Source organism: Eschrichtius robustus, chromosome 4 (genome assembly GCF_028021215.1).
Source record: "Eschrichtius robustus isolate mEscRob2 chromosome 4, mEscRob2.pri, whole genome shotgun sequence".
Lineage (NCBI taxonomy): Eukaryota > Metazoa > Chordata > Mammalia > Artiodactyla > Eschrichtiidae > Eschrichtius > Eschrichtius robustus.
Window position 1 is genome coordinate 111,384,475 of NC_090827.1, and position 25,851 is coordinate 111,410,325.

The following is a 25,851-nucleotide window of genomic DNA, read 5'->3' on the forward strand; positions in this document are numbered from 1 at the left end:
CTTCCTTTAGAGTCGGGAATTTCTGTTTTATTCCAGAAGTCACATCCAATACCATTAGTTGGAATTTTTAGTGAAAGACTTCAGCTCATTTCAGAAAGAATATTCTAATAATGAGGCCTATCTGTCCATAGTCCAAGTTACTTCATGAGGGAATAAACTCCTTGAATCAGGATATATTCCAACAAAGTTTGTTTTGTCACCTGTTAGGGATACTAGAAAAGATATTTTAAAGTTAGGTGGGAAGGCGGTTTTACAGATAGCAGACAGGTTTATCAGACAGGTGTAACTAATCTTACTTCTTTCTATCTAAAGAACCCCAATTTTTTTGGAAATTTCCAGAATTCTTACCTAAGGTTTTTTTTTCCCCCCGCATCTCACAGCTTGTGGGATCTTAATTCCCCGACCAGGGATTGAACCCGGACTCTCGGCAGTGAGAATGCGAAGTCCTAACCACTGGACTGCCAGAGAATTCCTTCTAAGCACTTTGTTAAGGTATTAGTTTTAAGACCACTGAAAAAGTTTCCCATTTCTCTTTAATTTATATATATATATATATATATATATATATATATACACACACATACATATATATATATGGCTCCTAGTCTTCAAATCTAATTTTCAACCTGGAATCTTGTGCAAAAGAATGCAATTGACTTTTTGTTTCATGTAGCAATACTGTCTCAGGGATGAATCCATATCCAAATAAATGATGTCTCTCCATCAAAGCCGTTGTCCAGGAAATTGGTGATTACAAAATGCAAAGTTTGAAACCACACATGAAAGTCACTTAAATGACCTTAACTAAACCTAGTTTTTAGCCAAATATTTGTGCCAGTTGGGATGTTTTTGTCTGCAAGTAATGGAATACATCACTAAAGTACCTTAGATTTATTCCCCATAACAAGAAGCCTGGAGGTAGGGTGTTGAAGGCTGTAGCTGCTCCAAGAATTATGTCCTCACCCAAATAATCACAGCAAAGGAAGGAAGGGGGAGAGCCTTCCTTCTGAGTCTCTTTTACTCTTTCTTTTCTTCTTTTTTTAAATCAGAGAGGAAAATCTTTCCCAGATGTCTCCCAAAGGACATCCTCTTCTGTCTCATTGGTCAAACTGGGTCACATAACCATTTCCATTAAGAGTGGAAAAGCCAATTGCTGCCACATTAACTGACCTCGTGGACAAGAAGGGGTTAAATCTGTCCTCATTAGAAACAGATTCCTCAACCTAACATTTACAATGGACTTTGCAAAGCTCTTTCACTTAACTTTTTCTTCTAATTCTCATTAACACATCCAGTGATGTAGAAAGTTGGTGGTGGTGGTGGTGGTGGTGGGGAGTAGGGAAAGAACTGGGAACTGGAAGAACTGGAAACAACTGGGTGTCAACTATTGTGGATAACCTTGTCTACAGATGAAGGGACTGAAGCTCTGCATAGGAACCCTGTTTAAGATAACCTGGGTAGAAAGCAGTGATGCTCCAATATGGACCATGTCTAATGGTGACGATGAGGGTGCTTATTATATGCCAGGCATTGTGCTATGTTACTTTACAGTGATTACTTCATTTAATTCTCAACGCTATGAAGGAGGTAGTGCCTCTATTTGATAGATAAGGAAATTGTGGCTCAAGGTCGCACATCTAATAAGCGCAGGTCTGTGATTAGAACTTCAGTGCTGCTGCCAGGGATGGGTACTTCTTTAAACTGTACTGCTTTCCCATTTGAATTCCCATATTCTTTCCAGGACTACTGCCTCTGAGCTAAGCTTTTTGTGACTTAAGCTTCCTCATCTGTAAAATGAGATAGTTCTGCCTACTTTATAGGGTTCCCATGAGGAGTGAACGTGAATCCACGAAAAGTAATTAACAAGGAGACAAATATAGTAGGCCGGCATTAATATTGTGGAATTTATCTCATTATATTGAAATTTCCAATTATGTCTTTTACCTATGCTACTAGACTGAGATCATCCATCCAGGACAGTATTTCCCAAACTTTTGGGGCTCAAGGCCCCCTCTACACTCTTAAGAATTATTGTGTACCCCAAATAGTTTTTGTTTATGTAAGTTGTAGCTCTCATCACTGCATTGAAATGAATACTGAGAAATGTTTGCTCCCTTAGCTGTCAGAGTGATATACACATCATGCATCCTCTGGAAAACTTCTACGTATACTTGTGAGCGCATGAACGTGAGAAAGGAAAAAATAAATGAATTATTAGGAAAATACTTTTGACTTTATCGGGACCCTCAGGGTTCCCTGGATCACACTTTGAGAACTGCTGCTCTAGCTTAACTGCTTCGTGAATGATCAGATTCCGCTGTTTGGACGAGGAAACCCAAGGTCTGAGGAGGAAACAAGGCAGCACCAGAGCTACGTTCCACGCCTCGCGCCGCCCGGCAGCCTCGCTGCACAGCAGCTACGTCCTTAGCAACCGCCCCCTCCTCCACCACGCCGCCTCTCTTCCCGGGGCGCGAACCCCGGCGCCCACACTGCTCCACAGGCCCCTCCCCTGCGCGCTCCGCCCGGCAACCGGCGTCCCCGGCGCCCTGAGACAGGCCCTGCCCCGCAGCCTCTCCTCTGTGTCCTCGCTTCCATGGCAACCGCGGCGCGCGGCCTTGGCGTCACCCCACTCCCCCTCCTCGTGGGGCTAAACCATTCGCTTCAGGAATCTTCACAGGGGGAGATGGAAACAAGGGAATTTAATAGAACGTCTGCGCGCTACTCTGTCCCCGATTTTCTACCTAGCTTAAGTTATACACATACTTTTTTTCTCTTGCCAACTGTCCCTGCGAATGTGGCGCCGTGTCTCGCCTGCTCGGTTCGAACGCCTCCTCTTCCCAGGCCTGCGGATGGGTCGGCCCGCCAGGAAGGCTAGCGGTCGGCGGGGGTTGGCACAGATGCGGGGAAGCGTGCCCGACGTCGCGCTCAGGGGGCCGGGCCGCGCGCAGAGGGAGGGGAGGTGGGCAAGATGGCTCCCGCCGAGTGATTCTGCCCGGATACCTCCGGCGGCCGCTGAGACACCGGGACGGGGGGTGCTGCCCCCACTGCCGCCCTTCTTCTTCTCCCCCGCCCCCAGAGACCCCCTCCTTCCCTTCCTCCTTCTACCTCGGTGGGGAGGGAGGGGAGGTGGGCCTGGTTCCTGGGACACCATGTCGGACTCTGAGGAGGAGAGCCAGGACCGGCAACTGAAAATCGTCGTGCTGGGGGACGGCACCTCCGGGAAGGTCAGTCCTCGAGCGGGCCCGCCGTGCCAGGCCTGCAGGAACCCCGGCGCGGCCCTGGCGCCCCCCAGCCTCCTCCCCGCCCCTCGGCGTCGCCTTATGTCCCCGAGCCCCGGGGCGTCTGGGCTTGGGCCCGCGAGGTCGTGGCCTGGGGTTCGACACTAATAGGCGCTTGGTGAAGTCCGTCGAGAGCTGTCCAGCTCCTCTTAAATTAAAAAAAAAAAAAAAAGTCATTGCCTAACCCCTGCCTGGATCGCGAACTCCTACTTCTTCAAGACACGAGCCAGTATCGCCTCCCTGGGAAGCTTTCCAGCTTCTCGCCTCTGAGGACTGGCAAGGATCTGCCAAGGCATCTTACCTCTTTTTACTTTAGTCCAGGTCGCACTTTGCTCCTTTCCCCCCGTTTACCGTTTCTGATGGCTCCACTGTACTGGGAGCTCCCAAGAACTTGACGCTGGTATCAGATTCCCTGGGTGAGAGAATTGGGGCTCCATCACTTACTGGTCGGATCATTGGAGGGCAAATTGCTATCCTGTTTGTACTTCATCTGTAAGATGGGTATATTGATAGGGATCTCCTCGAAGGGTGAAGTGTGCAAATCCACATTAAATATGAAAATCTACATAAAGCTTTCATAACATGGTGTGCACTCAGTAAACGTTAGTTGCTGTTTTAGAGCATCATATCTGTTCATCTCTGTTCCCAGCACAGCACCTGTCAACACAAACATTCGTTCAACAAATATCTATTGAACTCCTATTCTGGGCTGGATGCTGAGGGCAGAGCTGCTAGCATGACAGAGGGGATCATTGCCTTAAAGTCTGTCTTTCAGTGACAGTTGGTTGAATGAATGAGAGTGAGTGCGTGAGAATATCTGGCAGCCAGTCCCCTTACCTCGTAGGCAGAGGTCTTTAACCCAGGGTTGTGGAGCTCCTGAGATGGAATAAACATTGCCCGGTGCTTGCTCTTTGGAGATGGTCCGTAAGATCTTAAAGGGTTCTTGATCCACGCCCCAAATAAGGTGAAGAGCCTCTGCCCGGCCAACCTTCACACCTGTCGCTCCTATCAATGGCGCCAACACTGTTTCTGGGAATACTGTTAGAGTTTGTCTCCTTTCTTCCATCCGCTTTCCCAACTAGAGGCTTCAGAAACGCTGGTTATTATTGTTACCAGTTTCCCGTTTTCGGCTTCACGTTTTCGTGTTCCTGGTGTAGTTTGGACCCTGGTTCCTATGGTGACGACTGCTCGATACATCTTCCCTGGCAGTTGGCACTGCACAGCTGCTCCTGTCTCTCGTTCTGAGATTTGAGTTCCTAGGGCCCTAGGGAAAGGTGTCATTCATATGCAGGATTTGGAGGATTCTTGTTAATTTCTTTCTTGCCATCCCTGATATTTTGTTATTGATTTTTATTATTGAGGAAAAACAACTTAATATGCTCTGATTACTTTTAAACATTTTGAGGAAGAAAAGAACTTGGGATCACTTTTCTTTATAAAGTATTAATTATGACTTTTTGTACACTTGTAACAACTTTTTGAATGGATGAGTTGTTTTAAATGAATCAGCATTGTTTCTAACACCCTTATTCAGTAAAAATTTTAAGTTCTATTTTTATAGTTTTTTCATCATTCGTATTTTCTTTTGAATGTCTTCTAACTTTTCACTTCCTAAATCTTTTTATGGTCAACTCATAACTGAATTTATTTCCTGTTTAAAACTATAATGACTGTCTATAACACTAATACACTTATAAAAAGACACAAAAATTGTCCATTATCCTACATTCTATCGTAATTCTTTAAATTTTTGTTAATTTTTTTCCCAGTATTCATCCATTATCATACATGTATTTCTCTGTTGAAATTTGTTCATAATTCCTATCTAGGTTTTTCATCTAGCCTGTCATACATTTTCCTCTTGTTACTAATTTAGTGTGAATAATTATGATTTTTCATCTCTGTCAAAAATTTTATCTAGTGTACAACAAAGCATATGTTTTTCCTTCTATACTATTGAATTAGGATTATCATTCTGCTTCAAAGGATAACAGTGATGCTGTTTATGGCATTCTGATTTAGTCTTTGTCATCTTGACTAATCTATTTTAAAATTGTAAAGATTTTTTTCTGCCAGAAATTTCTGGATACCAGCATCAGAAATCTAACCTTTTTTCATTATTCATATATCAGCTTTTGTTTTTTTCCATACCCTATTCAGTTTTCAGATTATTGCCATATTATTGGCAGCTACCAACATTCCCATTCTATTTCTTTTATTGTCCTTTTCTATTATGAATTCAGCCTCTCTTTCATTCTTGCTTGTAGCCTGATTTAACACCTGGCCATTTTTTCTAGTATCAGTTTTTCTTGCTAGTTCTAACTCAGGGCATGTTTATACACCCTTACAAAAGCAAGAGAATATTGAGATGACCACTAACAGTTTATTCAAGAGAAATTTAGCTCCTCCTGCTATTAACACGTGTTTCTATTTCTTTCCTGTTTTGAGTCATACTTAGGATTTTATTATATACTTAAGATTTTTTTTGAGGCAAAATATTCTTTTATGGTGTCTTTTCAGTATTAGTAAATGTAGTATGGTTAAAAATTGTTAGCAAAAGTTCACCAAACAAAAAAACTATAAAGAATCAGAAAAAAAAGTTACAGATATGAAAGATGGTTGCTCTCTTCATAATTGTTTAAAAAGGGTATTTATACAATGACTTCTGAGAAATTATTGAATGAGAAAGATAGCGTAATATCTAGATAAGTGAAGAGGATGTGCCTCCTTCCCACTGATTCAGTTGATTCTCTGTTTAGTTTTTATAGTGAGATGTCTGGAGATGGTATAAGAACCCATTTTAATATTCTTTGTTCACAATGACCTGTACTTTTGACAGATTGTAGTCTATTCCAATTGAAAATTCTAGCTTTATGTTTGCCTCAAAAGTGTGAGGCTTTCAAATTCTAGAAGTCCGATTTTTAGGAAAAGAAACACTAAGCTGAAGTTACATGTGCCTTGAGTTTCTCTTAGACTTATAAAAGTGTTTCAGCCATCCATATATTAAACATTTTGAAATATCTGTAATAGTATAAGTAGTGTTAATTATTTTTCTCTAGAACTCTGAGCCTCTTCACAGATGATTTTGTGCTCTAAGTTAAATAAGCTCAATGGCATAAACAAGGCTAAATGAAAAAAGATTTAAAAAGGAATGCTTACTTTTTTTTTTTCTAATGTCTTAGTTTTTATATTATCAAGGAAGCCAAATGAATTTTCATTTTGGTGTAGTGAGTTTATTTCTCGGAGTCTAGCAGAACATCTTTCTTATGGTGCTCAATAAATATTTGACCAAATATTTTAGTGGTTTCTTACAAATGCTGAGTATTTAAATATTAAAAGAATTGGAGTTAGTGTGTGCAAATTGCCATTTATATGAAAAATATGGTTCTTATGTCAAAGGAATTTTAGGTCTTTTTGTTTAAAGGAATTGAAGTTTGGCCAAGTTTTCTTTTGCACTACTGTACTTATGTTGTAATTAATTATAGTAAGCTATCTTGGAAATTTTATCTTAGTTTTCATTATTTAGGAGTTGACATCTAATTTTAACTTTTAAAATAAGAAAGAGGTATTTTTCCTTAACTTTAGGAATCTGTATTGAAGAGCATAAAAGCTTCATGAAACTCCCTTTCTCTTCTTTTTGGGGAAGTTTACAGATAAATAAATAATGCATTTAAAATGTTTAAGAAGCTTTTGAGTTATTGAGTTATTTCAGTTGTTACTAGATTATTCTTTTGCTTTGGTAAGAAATGGTACCCTAAAGAAACTCTAGAGTTTTGAATGTAACTTAGAGTTGTTATTTAAAAAAATGTAGATATATATTTGTTCTGATTATAGTATTCTTTTGACTTTTAAGCTTTATGGTTCTTGGGTGGAATATATTTATTTTTGTCTGCTTAATATTAATCTTAAAAATATCAACTTCTTAATTTAAAAGATAAATATTATCAGTCATTTTATAGAATCATTTTCATTTAACATTTTTAAAAAATAAATTTATTTATATTTTATTTTTGGCTGTGTTGGGTCTTTGTTGTGGTGCGGTGGCTTCTCTTGTTGCGGAGCACGGACTCTAGGCGCGTGGGCTCAGTAGTTGTGGCACGCAGGCTCTAGCGCAGGCTCAGTAGTTGTGGCATACGGGCTTAGTTGCTCCATGGCATGTGGGATCTTCCCGGACCAGGGCTCGAACCCGTGTCCCCTGCACTGGCAGGCGGATTCCCAACCACTGCGCCACCAGGGAAGTACAACACTTTTAATGTAGAGAAAAATTAGACATGGTTCTTGGGGGGGAAAAAGAAAGGAAATTCTATAAACAGGCTTTCCTCTCCTTAATTAGTTCTACTTCTTATTGGCTGAGGGCACAAACTACTCAGATGTTTAACCTCAGAAATGAAACATCTCTGAAAGTTGTACTGAACTGATATATAGGGACATATAAGATTCAGATCTTTGATCATGTTGTTTTAGTTTTCTCTGTTGATAATTCTCAAATTCTAATTTCCAGCAAGGAGTAGGGAGCTTGACAATCAGGGGATTTAAAGAGATTTAGCCGATTAGTCTGTTGTTGCCACTGATAGCTGGTTGGCAAGTGAAATTTACCTGGTGGAATGTTAAGTTCCTCTTCCCCTTGTAACTGATTAGTACTGCTTAAAGTTGCTTGATGGATTAATGGGAGTATAAATATTAAGATTACTTAATAAGATTTAGTAATGATTTTATGTTTACATTTCTAAAACAAAGACATTAATTTTGATATTCTGTGCATCAATTTTTTAGACCTCCTTAGCTACGTGTTTTGCTCAAGAAACTTTTGGGAAACAGTACAAACAAACTATAGGACTGGATTTCTTTTTGAGAAGAATAATGTTGCCAGGTAAGAGACTAAAATGTCTTAACATAGAAAATTGTCCATATCTGACAATAAGAGACATAAGCAGAAATGTGTAAAATAAATTTTGGGGCTGTTTGTATGTGAAAATATATGTAATCAGTAAATCTATCTTAGGGAGGTTAACTTTCATCAGCATCTACCATGAAGACATACTGTCCATGTGTGTAAGGAAAAAGTTTATATCCTCCCCACTCTCCCACTGTTTTTGACCACTGCACATTTTTTGAGGATAAACAATAGTTGCTTATAAAATTCTAAAGTTAAAAACAAAATCAAATGCCATATAATTATCAACAGGTATTGTATGAACTAAATGTGAGAAGACTGGAAAGGATTATTTTTTTAAATATTATTTTGATTAACCTCTGCTTCAGTTTTTTGTTTGAGAGAAAGTTGGAACAGAAGTATAATGTAGCTATGGAACTTCTGTGCTCTAATATGTGAATGCTGTTTTATGCAAGGCAGCATGAAATTGCTGGCATTTAATAGACCACTAAAATTTAGGGTCCCTAGGCACTCATAAAAATACAGTTTGAGCATTCAAGATGTTTCAGTTCACCATGCAAAGAAACTATTTAGATGCCAGTTGCAGCACATTTTGTGGGAAATACAGGGAAATAATAACAAAAAAAGAGTGGTTTCTGTTTTAAGTTAGTTTCTGAACAATTGGGGCTTTAAAATGCTCTGTCTATTCACTTGTGCTTAAATTATATGTTTAATGTATTTTATTAAAAGCAGTTTATCTTGATTGACTTCATAAACTAGTCCATCTTTCTCCTCTCTGAGGAAACACATTTGAATAAAAACAGTTGCAAGTGTAGTGTCAGATTCATATACTGGAACGTGAGTGATACAGTGGGAAGCGGTTTAATAAATTATAATATTTTTGAAATACATTAACCTCTCAAATACTACATCTATCAGACAACTCTCTATGAATGTTTTAGAACAGCTAATAAAAACTCTTGGTAATTGAAGGTATTCTGTATACCTCACTAGTAATATACTCTCTTATATTTTGTGATGGTTGGTATTCGGCTACCAATGAAAAATAAATTAGAAGATATAGCTTAAGAGAAGAATTCCATTTTGCCATTACTAAGTTATTATTCAGAAAGAGATTTAATGAGAAACGTGTATTTTGTTTCATTTGTATTTTCTTTTAATGTATTCAAAACTGAAAATCTCATTTTTATTATTCTCACTCTTATGGATAGGTTAATACTGCTTTCAGAATATTTACAACAGTCACTAGTAGAATACATGTACAAATCACATAATATACATACTGAAAACTTATTTTGCAACAGTTTTTTCAGAGATGCCATTTGTACACAGAGAGCCTCAAAGTGTGTTTAATTACTGACTGTTTTGTTTTCGATGCTAATTAGCAAAAGCACTAACTTTCTATATTATTAATATTGTTTAATTTTTCTGATTTTTCAGTTCAAAGACTTAAATAAAGGAGCAAGCACCTACTCAAACATTAAAAACATTTTAAGACTGGTTTTAGACATTTTATATATGTAATATATATGATGATTTCTGATTTTTTGCACAATACTACCGATTTTTAAATTTTGATGACTTTGTAAAAAATATTTGGTATTTTTGAAATCCAAATTTATAATATGATATTTTAGAGTTAGAAAGTACTTAGGTTAAAAATGACATTAGGAAATATATACTCTTAATGAATATATATTTTAATTTTCCTGATTAAGGTTTTATTTTGATGGGCAGAGTTCCAGAAAAAAATCTTTTTTTATAAAACGGCAGTTGGTTTTATTCTATTTAATGGACTCAAAATTGTGGTAGAAGTTTCAGTAAGAAAAAATTGTTTTAATGTAACTTGATTTTATATTAATAGGTACATTAAGAAATGAGGTTAATAAATTAAAAGGTTTATAGTATACCCTTTATATACTTTAACTTTAATTTTAATTCACTGTGTCCAAGGATTCATATTTGTATCATTTGCTAAAACATTACAGGCAGCATTAATTGAATTTATGGTACAGCAGCATAGGAGGCAAATCTAATATTTGTTAGTATTCTAGTAAGTCTTCTGTCCATTCAGATTGTTAGAGGTGTAATACCTCCTGTTCATCTATTGACATTCTCTTCATGCAAGTTTTCAAGGTCATTACTCTGCAAATACTCATCCATGTTAGTATATTTCATGATCTGGTATGCTGTATAGTCTGGATGCAACCACTGTGCAGATTTTACTGCTTAAAATAGTGTATCTGTTAGTCAGAGATTCTGCTGATAGAGCTTCTTAAGAGCCTTAGTCAAAATACTTTCAGGAAGCTTGTGGGTACAGTCAGTAAACAGCGTTCTACTGTGAAAAGGATTTCTAAGTCTTTAGTACAAGAAGTGGGCAGACTTGTGTTTTTAGTTCCATCTTGACTTTAAGTAAGGTTAACCAAGGCACCAAGTGTACTTTTACAAGGTCACTGTTGAATCCTCTTGGTGGCTTTGATTCATACCAAAAGCAACTTACCTGTATTTTGTCACCTCATTTATTTATTTTTTTCCCTAGTTAAATGTCATTGCTTACAGAAGAGCAGGAATTTTCTAGTATTTTGCATTTGGGATTAGGTTGCTGACAGTTTCCTCCTTAACATTCTTTATTAGTTAGAAATTTATATTAGATGGATTCTTGGTTTTAAAAAAATTTTCAATGTTGATTATTTGAAAATTCTTATGTAGCTTTATAGGCATGTCATTTTGAAAATATACTGGAAGCCTTCATATGTTTTTGCTTGCAAAAACTAAAAGGAATATTAATTTGAATTCTATATTATTTTGTTTCCCAAATAGGGAACTCCCATTTATTTTTATTTTTATGTGTTAATAAGCCTAAAATTCAAATGTGGAAGTTAAAAATACTTTTCTAGATACATGAAATAACTATGAAGTTAATATCATTTGTTGAAGCTATAACGATAGCAAAAGTTTGTTTATTTTTTGGCTAGCATTGTGTATTAGTGGGTTATTAGTATTGCATAGCTATTTTTATCTGAGGCACTAGAATATGTGTATTAAAGAAAAACAAGCCAAGAACAACAAACAGTGTTTATTTGGAAAAGTATGGATTTAAAAAATATCCTCAACACACAAATATAAACCTCTCAGGTGGGAGATAGTTATAAACGATTTAGAGTCAGTCTTGAAATGATGTAGTCAGAATTTGAAAACATGTAATGAAGATCATGTTTCTAAAGTTACAGATAGGATAAGATCTAAATATCATAACTAAGTATCAGAACTTAAAGGAAAAAAGCTTCATATTTCTTGATATGAAGTTAAGTGATAGGATTTATTGAACTTGAAGAAAATGGGATTAAATGCCCTTTATTAAGAGTTGCCTAAAATCTTACTTAAAAAAGTTAATATTGTTGAGTACTGTTTTTTGAAGTAAACAAATAACTAAAGAATTTTGAGAGTAAAATGAACAGAGTACTGCCTGTTTATCTAGGGGCTTCTGAAACTTTTTGATATACTTACAGTGTCGACTAGCCCTTTCTCACCTGCTTAATTTGAGACAGCATTGTAGGAGAATGAATTTTGAGTATCGAAAAATTTAGATTTTTAAGATATTGGGTTTACACAAGTTGTTGGGTAAGTCTTAGTGTGTGACATTTTGGTTTTTTTATTCATAGACCTTTAAGAACATTTCTGTCATTACTCTGTGAGCGTTGAAAGTGTGTATATTTGGGAATGATGACGGGTGATGAACTTTAGTAGCTCTCATTAATGCTAATGAAAGTTGCTCATGTAAATCCTCTGCAGGTTGGCAGATGGAACAGACCTACATCCAAATAATGGAAAGATTGTAATACAGACCCAACGAGACTTAGAGTTAAGGGTAAAACTTGGCTGGTTAATCCAGTGTCGTACTTTCTTTTCAGTTGCAACATTGAATGGTGTGACTAACATTCTCCAGTTTTAGTGTTTTGCATTGGCATAAAAATTCATATCTATATAATCCTTTTCTGGTTTGTATTTGAAGTGAGACTAGTTTCTTAGTGTCTAAGTTTTTGAGTTTTCCTGATTTGCAAATCATTCAGAAAGATACATTTTTGGTGTGGGAGCTCATTTTGAAGGTACTAGTTGAGATTTTGTCTACCTTTGGAGAAAGCTGCATAATTTTATTAGGAGAAATAGTTTGAAATGTTAAACTGCAAAGCATATTGAACTTGATCTTTAAATTTTGTAATTGCATTGATAATAGAGAATAACTTATAATTTTTTTAACAAGTAAATATTTGGCAAAATGGACAAAAGAATTTTAAAGATTGCCCTTTAGTATTTTAGAATGCTTTTATAATGTTTGTATGGGGAAGAGATTTGTTAGACTATTTTATGAGGGCTTTGAAGCACGTATTATGATTTGTTTCAGTGGAACGCTTTGAACAGATATAAATGCATCATAATATTTAGTGATATATTGGGTATGTAACCTACATCATTTCTGAAGAGGGCTGTCAAAATGTTTATATTTTATGGGTTAAATTTCAAAACATATAATTTTAAAATTATGTTCACTATTGTATATAGTAGCTGACATTCAAATTTAAAAATTCATTGAAGTTGAAACTGTGGGACCATTTTTGTAGTCTATTAGTAATCTGTGAGTTTTAGAACCTATGGAGTTTAGAACTTACAGGAAAATTCATTATGTGCAATAAGGTACATTAGTATATAAAGTTCACTTGTAATTTTTAAATTATATATCTTACTCCACATATAAGTGCTTTATTGTTTTATGCTCTGTTTAAGAAAAAAAATTCTTTAAGGTTAAAGAAGTTTGTGAATTAAAGCTTTCTTTATTTTCTTTTGTTTTGAAGGTGATTATAAATGTGGTTTCATGGAAATGGGGTAAAGTGTAAATCTAAATTTCCCACTGTTATCTCTTTTGACAACATTATTTCACAATTCCAAATATGTGACCATGTGAACATGCAGAATAAAAGACAAATTAGGTTCAGAGTTTATCACTGTGACTTAATGTTCTGTGAAACTGTATTCAATTGTTATATTGTTCCTTAACTTTTTTTGTATTCTTATTTTTATATTCATTGTTTTATATTCTAGGAAACTTGAATGTTACTCTTCAAGTTTGGGACATAGGAGGGCAGACAATAGGAGGCAAGATGTTGGATAAATATATCTATGGAGCACAGGTATGAAACGAATTGTATGATTATTCCAGTACTGAAGATACTCTCCTTACAAACACACAAGCAGGTACACACACACATACATGCTCTTTCTACCTTGATTTTTATCTGGTATGTAGGGAGACTGATTTTACATTTGTGCTAATCCTTTGATTTCATCCTCCCCCAAAATCATGTTTGGAATGATTTGGGTCAGGGAACTGGATGACTCTAATAGCTTTCATATGCTACTTATATTACTAATACTATTGTCAGCAGTTGAATACATGCAGTGATAAATGATATTTTGATATTTAGTAACTGATTTGGTTCTGTGGACTACTTACAGAATACGTAAATTGAATGATAAATATTAGAGAGGAAAATTTAATTTCATTTTAAGTTGCAAGGACAAAAAGCATACATATATGCCTATATATTTTTGTGCCGTGAATTAGTCTAGTAAATATTTATAGTTCTTCAGATTTAACAAATATATCAATATATTGTATCAGAAAACTAAATATGACTAATTATATATATGAAGCACATACAGCATTTTAACATGATAGTCATGTGTGGTGTCTTTTCAGAAGAAAATCTGTGTAGAGTAAGAAAAACCACTTGAATGATTATATAACAAAAATTCTTTGGTACATTAGCTTATATAGACATAATTTATAAGTTTTAAAATTAAATTATACAAATAGAAAATATGCAAAGTAGTAATTAATATACTTAACAAATTAATTATTGACATGCTGTTTATTTTTGCTTTTTCTTCTACTTTGAGTTAGTGTGTATCTTTCATATGATCATGAGGTATTGGGGGGGATAATATTCATAATCCTCATTTAGTTTTTTATTGGAGTTCGATATTTTAAGTCGAGAATCATAACTTGGTTATGTGGAGCTGGGTTGCTCATAAGAAATGAATCTAGAAGATGACGACAGAATATTAAGCACTCTGCTGTATGAAGTTTGATACTTAACAAATACCATTGCCTTAATTTTGAATGGAAAATAGATTCTGAATTATAAAATATTCAGAGAAGGATGAGGCTCATATGGTTCTTAATCACGTATAAAGGCCCTAGGGTTTTGTTTTTTGCGTTATCGATATATAGATTTGGCTCTGAGACCCTTCTTTGCCTCTTCTTCTACGTTGTTCTTTGTCTCCTGGAAAATATTTCTGCTCACTTAACATTTTCACTTGTGACCATATGACTTAATATTTTATGATTGTTCGTTTTTCTCTTAAAAACTATGTCTCAGATTTTTGTGTCTGGCTTTTTCATTGTTGTGTGTTTCTGTTTTAAACTGATTATGTTTAAAGTAGATATTAAGCTAAAGAGAAATTGCTGGACAGAGATTTGTGGGAAGCCACAGTCCTTGTTTCATTCACCTAGTTGGTAAAATGGGATTTGAAAATAACAATCTCTTTCCTCTTTGCTCCATTGAAATCTATCTTCATGGACACATATTGGATTTAAAAAAAATGAAAACTAGATTAGTCAAGCTTCTAATGATATTTGACTCTGAATGTCAAATAGAATAGCTTTTTATGGTTTATAGATATACCTAAAGTTAGTGGAGAATGGGAAGTTTTTATGCATTTCAGAGTAAATAATAATATAACATTCAATTAATACATTTTTTTTCACTTAAAAATTAGGGGAATGTAATGTTTATGGGTTAGACTCTTAATTTTACCTTACTTCAAATCATTAAAAAATTTTATTATTTGATTTATAGAAAATTTAAATTTATTAATATTATAAAATTATTATATAAAAATTAATGTTGATATGACATTCACATAATATAAAATTAACAATTTTTAAAGTATATAACCAGTCGTATATAGTACATTCACAATGTTGTGTGACCATCCCCTCAAATCAGTTCTTTATATGTTTTATACTATTACATAGCTGCTTAAAGTCAGCAGACATTAGTGGGCAAATTTAAAAAATTTCCATCATTTTTGAGGATACTTGAGTTTAGTGAAATGTCTGTGTTCTTTTCTAATGTACTTCACATCTTGGGAGAAAGAGAATGTCACATGAGATTTCTATTTCGAAGGTACATGTTGATTTTTTTCTCTTTTGACAGTGTCTTACATTGTTTATACTTTACAATCTCTGTAAATCATATACCCTGTTTTATTAAAAAGCAATGTAATAAAGTGTTTGTAGGAATTTCATGAACATTTTCATGAAATCGTCCCAGGAAAGTAGGAATTTTGAGATGATAAAATGAGTTGTCATAAATTTTCTCTGCTTTCCAGAGATTCTAAATTAAATGCTATGTAAAATATAATTAAGTAAATTTGCCAGTAGTTTCTTTTGTTAAAATACATGTAAATTTTTTACCCAGGCCAGAGAAGCTCAGACTACAGTTCACTACCATAAACTGGGAGAAACGTTACTTTTAAAAAAACAGTGTTTTCATAAACATTTTAATAGCATTTAATAGTTTTATATAATTACATAACTTTTCTTCAAAGTAGATCTATACTGCTTCTAGAGTTGTTGTAGATGCTGTACGTTGCCCATCTCACGAATACTTTGGACTTTTGTGCACATGCTACATGATAGAAGTCTTTCAGAAATGCTTTGACAAGCTGTTTTGAGGACATCAGTATAATGTCTTATTTAGGATTTTGTTTTAGGTTCTCTAACTTATGTAATGTGTATGGAAAGAATTATCTTACATGTATCTGGGCTGTTAAGCTCTGTGAATCCATTTTTCTAAAGCATTTCTTATCCAGGAAGAAGCTTATTTGTAGGCTGGAATTAACTTAGATTCAGATAAAACTGATGATTTTACCCTCTTCACTTTTTCCCCACCAGTAGCATTAAATTTTAGTGATAGTGTATTGAATAGTGTTGGTTGAAACAAAATTGAATAGACACCGAAGAAAGAATTAGTGAGGTATTTTGTCAAAAACTAGTTCTAAGAATTGAAGTATGTCCCAGTTAAATTCCCAGATTTTAAATTAACTTAAAATTTTCTAGGAGTCTTCAGAAAGATGTTATAGGCTATTTTTCATAGTGGTTACAAGCAAACACACAGTACATAGTGTTTAGTGCCCTGTAACCTGTGGCTAACAGAGGCTAATAACAAACCTCAGAGAAGGACTGGATGTTTCATTTTTGTAGCTCTTTCCGTCCTGGAATCTAAGTGGTTTGCAAACACTGCCCTACTGAGTATAAACTCAATGAAGTGTACTCATTTGTGAGGTAGAACATAACTACTATTGTGTACCAGTGCCCCACACAGATGAGCCACCCTGTTAACCACCAACAAAAGGATATGGTGCCAGTATGGCAACTGGGGAGAGAGCATATCTCAAAGTTGGACTCCCTGAGACCCTCTGCTGTCTTTTACCATGAATTTTTTAGTTGGATATTTGTCAACTTATAACTTATTATATTTACAGACGTCTCTTGCATTAGTGTTCCTTCTTACAGGTAGTACTTATACAGCAAAGTACAGTATATGTGGTTATGACTATTGTATAATCTGTATGATTTAATTCATTTCTATATTTAATTAAAAACTAAAGTAGATTATTTGTTGTACAAATCAGGGAGAAAAAAATACCTGTATTTTGGAAATGGGTAACTTTCACTAAATTGTATGTACTGTATCTGTTAAATTTTAGAACTAAATTTTGAAATTCCTTATAATACTGTTAAGTGTTGCCACAGTGTTTGTTCCTTCAAGACTGCTGTCAGTTATTCCTTTGAAAATGGTATCCATTTGGTTTACTGACTCATCATGCTTACTAGATATGGTGATAAGTGAAATAGATGAAAACAAAGTACTATATAATATTATGCAATATTTACTAAAAGTCTTAAGGTTTATAAAGAGAAGGGGTGGTAATATCTTTTGGCAATTGCGGGGGGTGGTGAGGAAAGTGAAGTTAAGGCATAGAAGATGGAGGAAATTTTTGTGAAGAATTTGAAGATGTAGAAGGATTTATTAAACTTGAAGTCTCATTTCCAAAAGTCATGGCAGAAAAATTTAGAAAGAGGAGCAGGTGGAGGGTAAATTAGGAAGAGGAAGCACAGGAAAGTATGGGGATGAAGACATAGCAGAAAGATAAATGGTGGATAGGTGATAAAAGAGGGTATCAGGGACATGAGATATGGTGGTGGGTTTAGATGGCCACAAGATTGCCAAGAAACAGTTATTTCCAGCAGTTCCCCGTAGATTCTTCTTAGACTTGAGTTGTTGCCAAGATGTGTTGCATTTCCAAGGGAGTTGTACTTTCTGATAGTTTTTTGAAAGGAATCAGAAGAGAACTAGATTGATTGATGGGGTGAGAGACTCAGGGCTTTGAGGGTACTTATATTATAGGCTCCCAAAGAGATGAGTACTTAGAGGTCTGGCTTTGGTATGCTGAAGCTGGTGGGTAGAGGCCCTGGGAGTCTGTGGCAGCTTGTATGAGTTTTGGTAGTTTGTGTGTTTCAAGGAAGTGGTTCATTTCACCTATGTTTTCAAATTTTGGGCTATGGAGTTGTTCATATTATTCCTTCATTATTTTTTTAATGTCTGTGGGAACCAGTAGTCATGACCCCTCGTTAATTTGTGCCTTCTCTTTCTTTATCTTTCTGTCTCTCTGACTCTGTCTCTGTCTTTCTTTTTGGTTAGTCTGGCTAGAGGTTACCAACTTTTGGTTTTTATTAATTTTCTCTGTTGTTTTCCTCTTTCCAGTTTCATTGATCTCTGCTCTAATTTTTATTATTACTATTTTTTCTGCTTGCACTAAGTTTAAATTGCTCTTCTTCAGTATTCTAAAGTGGAAGCTTAGATTTTTGATGTTTCTTCTCTTCTGATATATACATTCAGTGCTCTACATTTTCCTCGAAGTACTGTTTTTGCTGTATCTCCAAGTTTTGATAGGTTGTATTTTATTTAAGATATTTTAAACTTCTCTTGAGGCTTCTTTTTCAACCCAGGTGTTATTTAGAAGTATGTTGTTTAATTTCAACATATTTTGAGTTTTTCCAGCTCTTTCTATTATTCTAATGATTCCATTGTAATCTAAGAACATGCTTGGTATGATTTCTATTCTTATAAATTTGTCAAGGTGTGTTTTATGGTCCAGAATGTAGTCTATCTGGTGAATGTTTCATATGAGATTGAGAAGAGGGTACATTTTAATGTTGTTGGATGGACTGTTTTATAAATGTCAATTAGATGAAGCTGATTGTTACTGCTGTTCAGGTCAACTTACTGATTTTCTGCTTGCTTGATATATCAATTAATGGAAAAGGGGTGTTGAAATCTGCAACTATATTAGTGGATCTGTGGATTTTGAATTCCTTACAGTTCTATCAGTTTTGGGCTCCATATTTTGATACTCTGTTATTAAGTGTATATACACAAAGGATTGTTATGTTTTCTTGGAGAATTAACCCCTTTACCATTATGCCAATCTTTATACCTCATGATTTCCCTTATTCTGAAGTCTGCTTTGTCTGAAATTAATATAGCTGCTCCAGTTTTCTTTTCACTTCCTTTAGCATGGTATTTCTTTATCCCTTAACTTTTAACCTGTGTCTTTATATTTAAAGCGTGTTTCCTGTAGGCAACATATAGTTGAGTCTTGGTTTTTCATCTACTCTGACAATGTTTTTTAATTGGTGTATTTGGACCATTCACATTTAAAGTGATTATTGATATAGTTGGATTCATATCTTTCATGTTTGTTTTCTGATCCTTGTGCTTGCTTCCCTCCCTCCCCCTCCTTTTCTCTTTCTTTCTTTTCTGGTTTTATTTGAGCATTTTATCTCTTAGTCTGTCAATTATACTAAAACTTTGTTTTTTAAGCAATTGCCCTAGAGTTTGCATCTTATACTAATCAAAGTCCACCTTCATATGATACTATATTGCTTCCTGTGTAGTTCATAAAATATTGCATAAAAGAATATTCTCAGTTCATCCCTCCTGTCCCTGATGGCATCACTGTCATTCATTTCTCTTTTCCATATGCTATAATCACTCAATACCTTGTTACTGTTATTAAATATTTATATTTTAGATTAATTAAGAATAAGAAAAATTAATGATTTTCTTTTACCTTTTCTTGTTCCTTCTCTGATATGCTTCCTTTCTTTATGTAGAACTGAGTTTCTGACCTGTATCATTTCCTTCTTCTTGAAGAACTTCTTTTAACGTTTCTTCCAGAGAAGGTCTTCTGGCTATGAATTCCCTCAGTTTTTGTTTATCTGAGAAAGTCTTTATTCCTCCTTACTTAGAAAAGGATTTTTTATGTCTAGAATTTTAGATTGGTCCTTTTCTTCAACACCTTAAAAATTTCACTCCATTCTTTTCTTAATTGCTTGGTTTCTGAAGAGAAATTCTCTATAATTCTTCTCCTTCTTGGTCTATAGATAGAGTATTCCCTCCCTCCCCTTGGCTTCCACCCCCTACCTTTTCTCAAGATTTTCTCTTTGTGTTTTGTTTTATGGAGTTTAAGTATATGATGCCTAGGTGTAGATGTTTTGGTATTTATCCTACTTGATGTTCTCTGAGATTCCTGGATCTGTGGATGGTGTCTTTAATTAATTTTGGCAATTTCTTGGCCATTATTACTTCAAATATTTCTTAAGTTCCATTTTCTCTTCTCCTTCTGGTATTCCAGTTCCATGTGTCATATACATTCAGAATTGTCCCATAGTTCTTTGATATTCTATTTTATTCATTCTTTTTTCTCTTTACATTTCAGTTTCGAAAGTTTCTATTGTCTTATCCTAAAGCTGGCTGTTTCTTTCTTAGGTTGTGTCCAGTCTACTGATGAGCTCATCAATGGCCTTATTTCTGTTATAGTATTTTTGATATCTAGCATTTCCTTTTTATTATTCATTAATGTTTCCATCTCTTTGTGTATATTACCCACCGTTCTTTCATGTTTTCTACCTTTTCCATTAGAATCTTTAAAATGTTAATTACATTTATTTTAAATTCCTGTTCTGATCATTCCAAAATCTGTCTCAATTTTGAATCTGATTCTAATGTTTGCTTTTTCTCTTCAAACTTCCTTCTAGTGTGCCTTTTAATTTTGTGTTGAAAACTAGACATGATGTATTGAGTAATAAGAGCTCAAATAAATAGGCTTTTAGTGTGAGGTTTTATGTTAATTTGGCCAGGAGTTGGTCTGTGTTTAATGTTTGCTGAATCTTTAGATGGCAGAGCCATCAAATTCCTCTAATGTCCTTGTGTTTTTCCTCCCCTGTCTTTTTGGGCATCTCAAAGAACTCTTCCTTTGTTGGAGTTTGTGTCTTGCAGCTCTTTCAAATGTAATCTACTATTATACTGGAGCCCTATTGGTGTGTGTTAAAGTATGGAAGAGGGGAAACATTCTATACTCTTATGATTAAGTCACAGCCTTGTGTGACTTAAGCACCTGTGTCCCTGGGCTGTGACCTTCATAGATATTTCTTAGCTTTTCTCATTTAGGTGAGACAGGATGACTAGAAGGGGCGGGAGTTGGAAAATGCCATTCTCTCATGTGGTAGAAGACTCTGAGCTTTTTTCCTGGGAGGATGCCATTTTACAGATAATGCTCTGGGCATATTTTACAGTGGTTACTTTCTCTCCTCTCATGCCAGAACCATGAGGGGATTTCTCTTGACTCTTCACCATGAGGATCTTGTGGGGTTCCTAGAGGTAAAACACATGAAAGTATGGGGGTATCCCAAAGACTGTGTCCCCCAGGAGTTTCTCATCCTCAAGCTAGCCCACACTCAGCCTCCAACAATTCATCAAAATTACCATTTAAATGTTTCTACTATTTACTGGCTCTAGTGGCTTTTGTTCCAGGTAAGCAGATTTTGGCTGTGACTCTCTGGATTCACCCATCACTCCGATTTCAGGGTGGCAATTTGCCCTGCAAACTCAGCTCTCTGTTGTGTCCAAGAAAAGTCATGGATTTTCAGTTTGTCCAGCTTTTTTCTTATTGTAAGAACAGTGATGACTTCCAAGCTCTTTACATGTCTGAGCTGAAACTGAAAGTCCTAGAACTTCTTTTCTATGTTAATGTCTTTGGTTTTCTCATTTCTCCTTCTCAGTTTTTAACCACATGGGTGTTGGTCAAAACTGGTACAAAATTGTCATATTAGGAGCAAAGATAAAAATCATAATTTTTGCATTAAATGGTATTGAGAAATGGATATATGAGCCGATAGATGTTTGGGTTGGTAGATAGCTAGATTAATGAAAAGGTGTTTATCCTTCTGTCTTTCTTATGAGTCCTGGACAATTCATAGGTATTGCTGACTGAAGAATATTGGGATATATTGGTTTAGATGAGAAATTGGCAAACTTCCTTGAAAAGCCAGATAGAAAATATTTTAGGTTTTGCAGGTCAGACTGTCTCTGCTGCAGCTACTCAACTCTGCCATTATAGTGCAAAAGCAGCCATTGATAATACTTAAGTGAGTGTGACTATGTTTCAATAAAAGTTTATTTACAAATATAGGCTATGAGCTGGATTTGACCTGGGGGCCATAGTTTACCAACTCCTGGTCTAGATCAGTGATAGTTAATATTTATTCTATAGCTCTGGTCTAGTACTGATTATCAAGAGATGCTGGCCATGTTTTATTTGCATATATTCTATTCAGATATTGAGCCATGTTGCGATGAATATTTTAATATATTAGTTAGAAGGGTTCTAAAAATTTTAAGGTTTAAGAGGCACCATAGGTCAAGGCTCAGTTTATGAGAGTGAAAACAATCTCACATTTGCCCTGAAAATGTGATTCATATTCATTCAGAATAATAATAAAAAAATTCCCAGTAAGTGTGTAGTTTGTTGTTTTTAAATTGTCTATTTTTATTACTTTACATAATCAGTTAGGCATGACAGGTATTATGAAGGTGGATGACAGAAGCATTGCCCAAGATCAATAGATGGTAGGGCCAGGACTACAATCCAAAGGCAATCTGACTTCTAGGGCAGAGCTCTTTCAACATAATATATTGTATCACTCATGTCAACTGGAGGTGGAGTCAATAGATTGAATATTAGCTTTGTTCAGAGGCTAATTCTGGGGCATTATTCTTAATAAGAAAAGTAGGATGTTCATTATTTCAAATAATTCTGTGCTGGGCATTATTTCAGAGCATTTGGGAGGGCAGAAATAGATTTATAAGTTACTAAAATAAATCAGACAAACAATTTTGCATAAAAATTATGGAATAATTAAGTTGAAAGGGATATAGAGTGTCTAATTCAATGATCTAACTTTAGAGGCAAATAACTTGAGACCCAGAGAAGCTAAGCGACTTGGGGGCCAGTGTAGTTTAATAAAAGAGCATGCAATATATGTAAGTTAAGCCATCATGCTGTATGCCTTAAACTTGTACAGTGATGCATGTCAACTATTTCTTAATAAAACTGGAAAAAAAGAGCATCGTACTGGAAGTTCATAATAGTAGTAAGCTAGAGCCACATTGGGAGAGTTAATTGTTAAATTTTCAGGAATTTTTGTGAGCCGGTTATTGAGTATATTCATGATTAAAAATATATAAAAACTCATAAATTATATTAAAAACAAAGATTTATATGATCAAAATGCATCACTTACTGATTATTTTACTATATATTTCTGTTGTCTACGCTCTTGGGGTTATTTATATCTAGTGTATCTGTATGATGGAAGTGCTGTGTAATGGTGTCCTACCCAACTCTGTTCAGTGAAGGGACATTGATAGCTTTAAAATGACCATAGGGGAGTATTTACACTACAGAAATTGGCAGATGCTATAAATAACACTCTCTCATCCCTTCCCCACGGCTGCCATGCCTCAAGCTGGTTAATTAATATTTACCAGCATATCATTGGCCATGACTTGTGTGTTATATACTTGTCTGCTTATGTGCCTGGCTTTGCTGCAAGACTGTGAGTTCCTTGAGGTTGGAATTTATATCCCTGGTACCCAGCACAATGCTTAGCATATATAGTTGGCAGACAAATTTTTGTAGACTGAATGGGTGGACTTTATATTCATTCAGTCCTCGATTCAAATCCTGGCTCCATGTGACTTTGTGTTTATTAGTAAAATGAGGATAATAATACCAGTCTTGCATGATTTTTGTGAGGATTAATGAAAAGATCCAGATATCTGTCTGGTACATAGTAGGTGTAAAAAAGTAGTCAACAGTTATGATTATAACTTAAGAAGAAGGAGACATAAATGCCATTAGGGTCCAGACTTAAATATGCAGAGAGCTTTGTATTAAGTATTTGACCACAAATTGGATGAGAATCAAGAATGTGGCAGTGTTATTTTTGTGAGTGTACATACTTCTTCTCCTTCCCACACAAAATAATGGGATATATTAAAAGGAATATGATATATAAGAGGCAGGAAGCAATCGCTCTGTTGTATTTGGCTTTGTCCAGGCTCTTATTACAGTATCATGTCCAGTTTTACATTGCTCATTTTAAAGAGGATGTCAAAAAACTATATGTAGCATGTCCTGGGAAGAACCAACAACTATGATTAAAGGGATAGAAAATAGGTCCTTTGAGGCAAGTTTAAGGAATTGAGTTTGTTTATTCTGGAAAGGAGATGGTGAAGGAGTTACTTAACTATCTTCAAGTACATGAAGGGTTATTATAAGGAGGACACTCTCATGTTGTTCTCCAAATGCACACAGGACCGAAAGAGGAAATCGACTTATTTCATTTAAAGAAAATTGTGTTAAACGCTGAAATTGACTGTCAGGGGATGTCATGGAATCTCAATTTTTGAAAATATTTAAAAAGAGCAGCAGCAGATGGTTATTTATTGAAAGGTTTAAATGTTTGACCTCATGAAAGTGACAGGCAGAATTGTAGACCTTGAAGCTTTTTTCACCTCTATGATATGATTTTCTTATATTTTATTGAAACTTACCAAGCATATCCCAGATATCTCATTGGAAAACCACTTACAGTTTGATAAAATTATTCTTTAGCTTGCATTGTATCTTAATTGCTGGATTTATCTTGAATGAAGACATTCAGTATTATCTGTCTGCTAATACCTAAATTGAAGTCAGATACAAACAGTCCACGTTTGTACTTTTTATACTCTATTCAACATATCTATTACTTAACAGTGTTCAGTATTAATATTTTTTAAAGTAGCATATTATAAATATTCTGTAACTCTTTTGTGACAGGGAATCCTCTTGGTATATGATATTACAAATTATCAAAGCTTTGAGAATTTAGAAGATTGGTATTCTGTGGTGAAGAAAGTGAGTGAGGAGTCTGAAACTCAGCCACTGGTTGCCTTGGTGGGCAATAAAAGTAAGTTATTAATGTTTATTTATATATAGTAAACTTTATTTGTCTATCCTGTAGTTTTTATTCCTAAAAAAAATTGATGTTTGGAAACATAAATAGATACTGTTTTCCTGGAGTGAGCAAGCTGAGGAGAAAATTCCTAAAGATGTGTACAGTCTTTACAATAACAGTTTGATGCTTGATCTATCGTAACTGCTCTGCCGCTTTGGCCAATTCCTTGTTAAGGTAAGTTCTGTTCTAAAATGTGTGTGTGTTTTGGCTTCCTGTTGTCTAAGGAAGCAGCGTGGACTATTAAGAACAGCAACACAGCTGCAGATTTTATGATATTACACTGCAGCTTCAGCTCTGCCCCAGAGATTTTGAGAGATACATTTCATTAAATGATACCCTGTTCTAGGGAAGGAAGCAGTGTCTGCATGGAATTTTGTGTGCATTGTTCCTTGCTCTCATCGCTCATAAACTTCCTTTTCTAAATTTTTGAGGTTTGTTCTTAAATATAGATTTTTTTTTGAGAAAGAGTATATTGGGAGAGGAGTGGTGCTTGGTAAAAATGATGGATAAGTAATTTTTGAGATCTGTCTCTTGGGCTATGATATACAGCATATAAAAATTATAAGACTGAATTCAGTACAGGATTATTATTTGGTTCATAGTCCTGCAATGCATTTATCCTGGTAAAGGGGACCTTAATAAGAGTTTTCAAATATATAAGATATGATATTACCTAATCTTCTACAACTTATTTGAGGTCAGAAAAAGAGAAAATGAATTTAAATTATACCATGGAGGATTCAGGTCAGGAACTGTTTCCTGACTATAAGCTTTGTTAAATCAATACCCAAGTATACTACCAAGAGAATTATCTTCTCCAAAAGTCTTTAAAAATACAGTGCATTTTTTTTTGTCTATAATTGTTTAGGAAATAGTACTTCCTGAAGGACCAAACCACAATTTCTTCATTATGTGGTTTTGCACACTTAGATGAACATTTAATAAATCCAAGCCTTACTTTAAAACCATTACAAAACAGGTGTGAATATTATTTCTCTGAAGAGTTAAAAATATAAATTTTATAATACTTTCTAGAAAACAGTATCACATATCACAAAATGGATGGCTTGGGTAAAAGAAACATTTTTTTTTTAAAGCTTTAGTTAAATTTTGCTCATCTATTTTTTAGATCTAATTGAGTGAATCAG

General features: G+C 34.9%; 1 protein-coding gene across 1 annotated transcript in view; it reads left to right on the forward strand.

Moving 5' to 3' along the window:
- Positions 1 to 2,913: 2,913 nt before the first annotated feature.
- The window catches only part of RAB28 (RAB28, member RAS oncogene family), a 91,299-nt gene continuing 68,361 nt past the window's right edge, over positions 2,914 to 25,851 (forward strand). The window contains exons 1-4 of the mRNA XM_068543224.1: positions 2,914 to 3,224; positions 8,052 to 8,148; positions 13,270 to 13,358; positions 24,526 to 24,655. Coding sequence (XP_068399325.1) covers positions 3,150 to 3,224; positions 8,052 to 8,148; positions 13,270 to 13,358; positions 24,526 to 24,655 — 391 coding nt within the window. The 5' untranslated portion in view covers positions 2,914 to 3,149. The remainder of the gene's footprint in view (positions 3,225 to 8,051; positions 8,149 to 13,269; positions 13,359 to 24,525; positions 24,656 to 25,851) is intronic.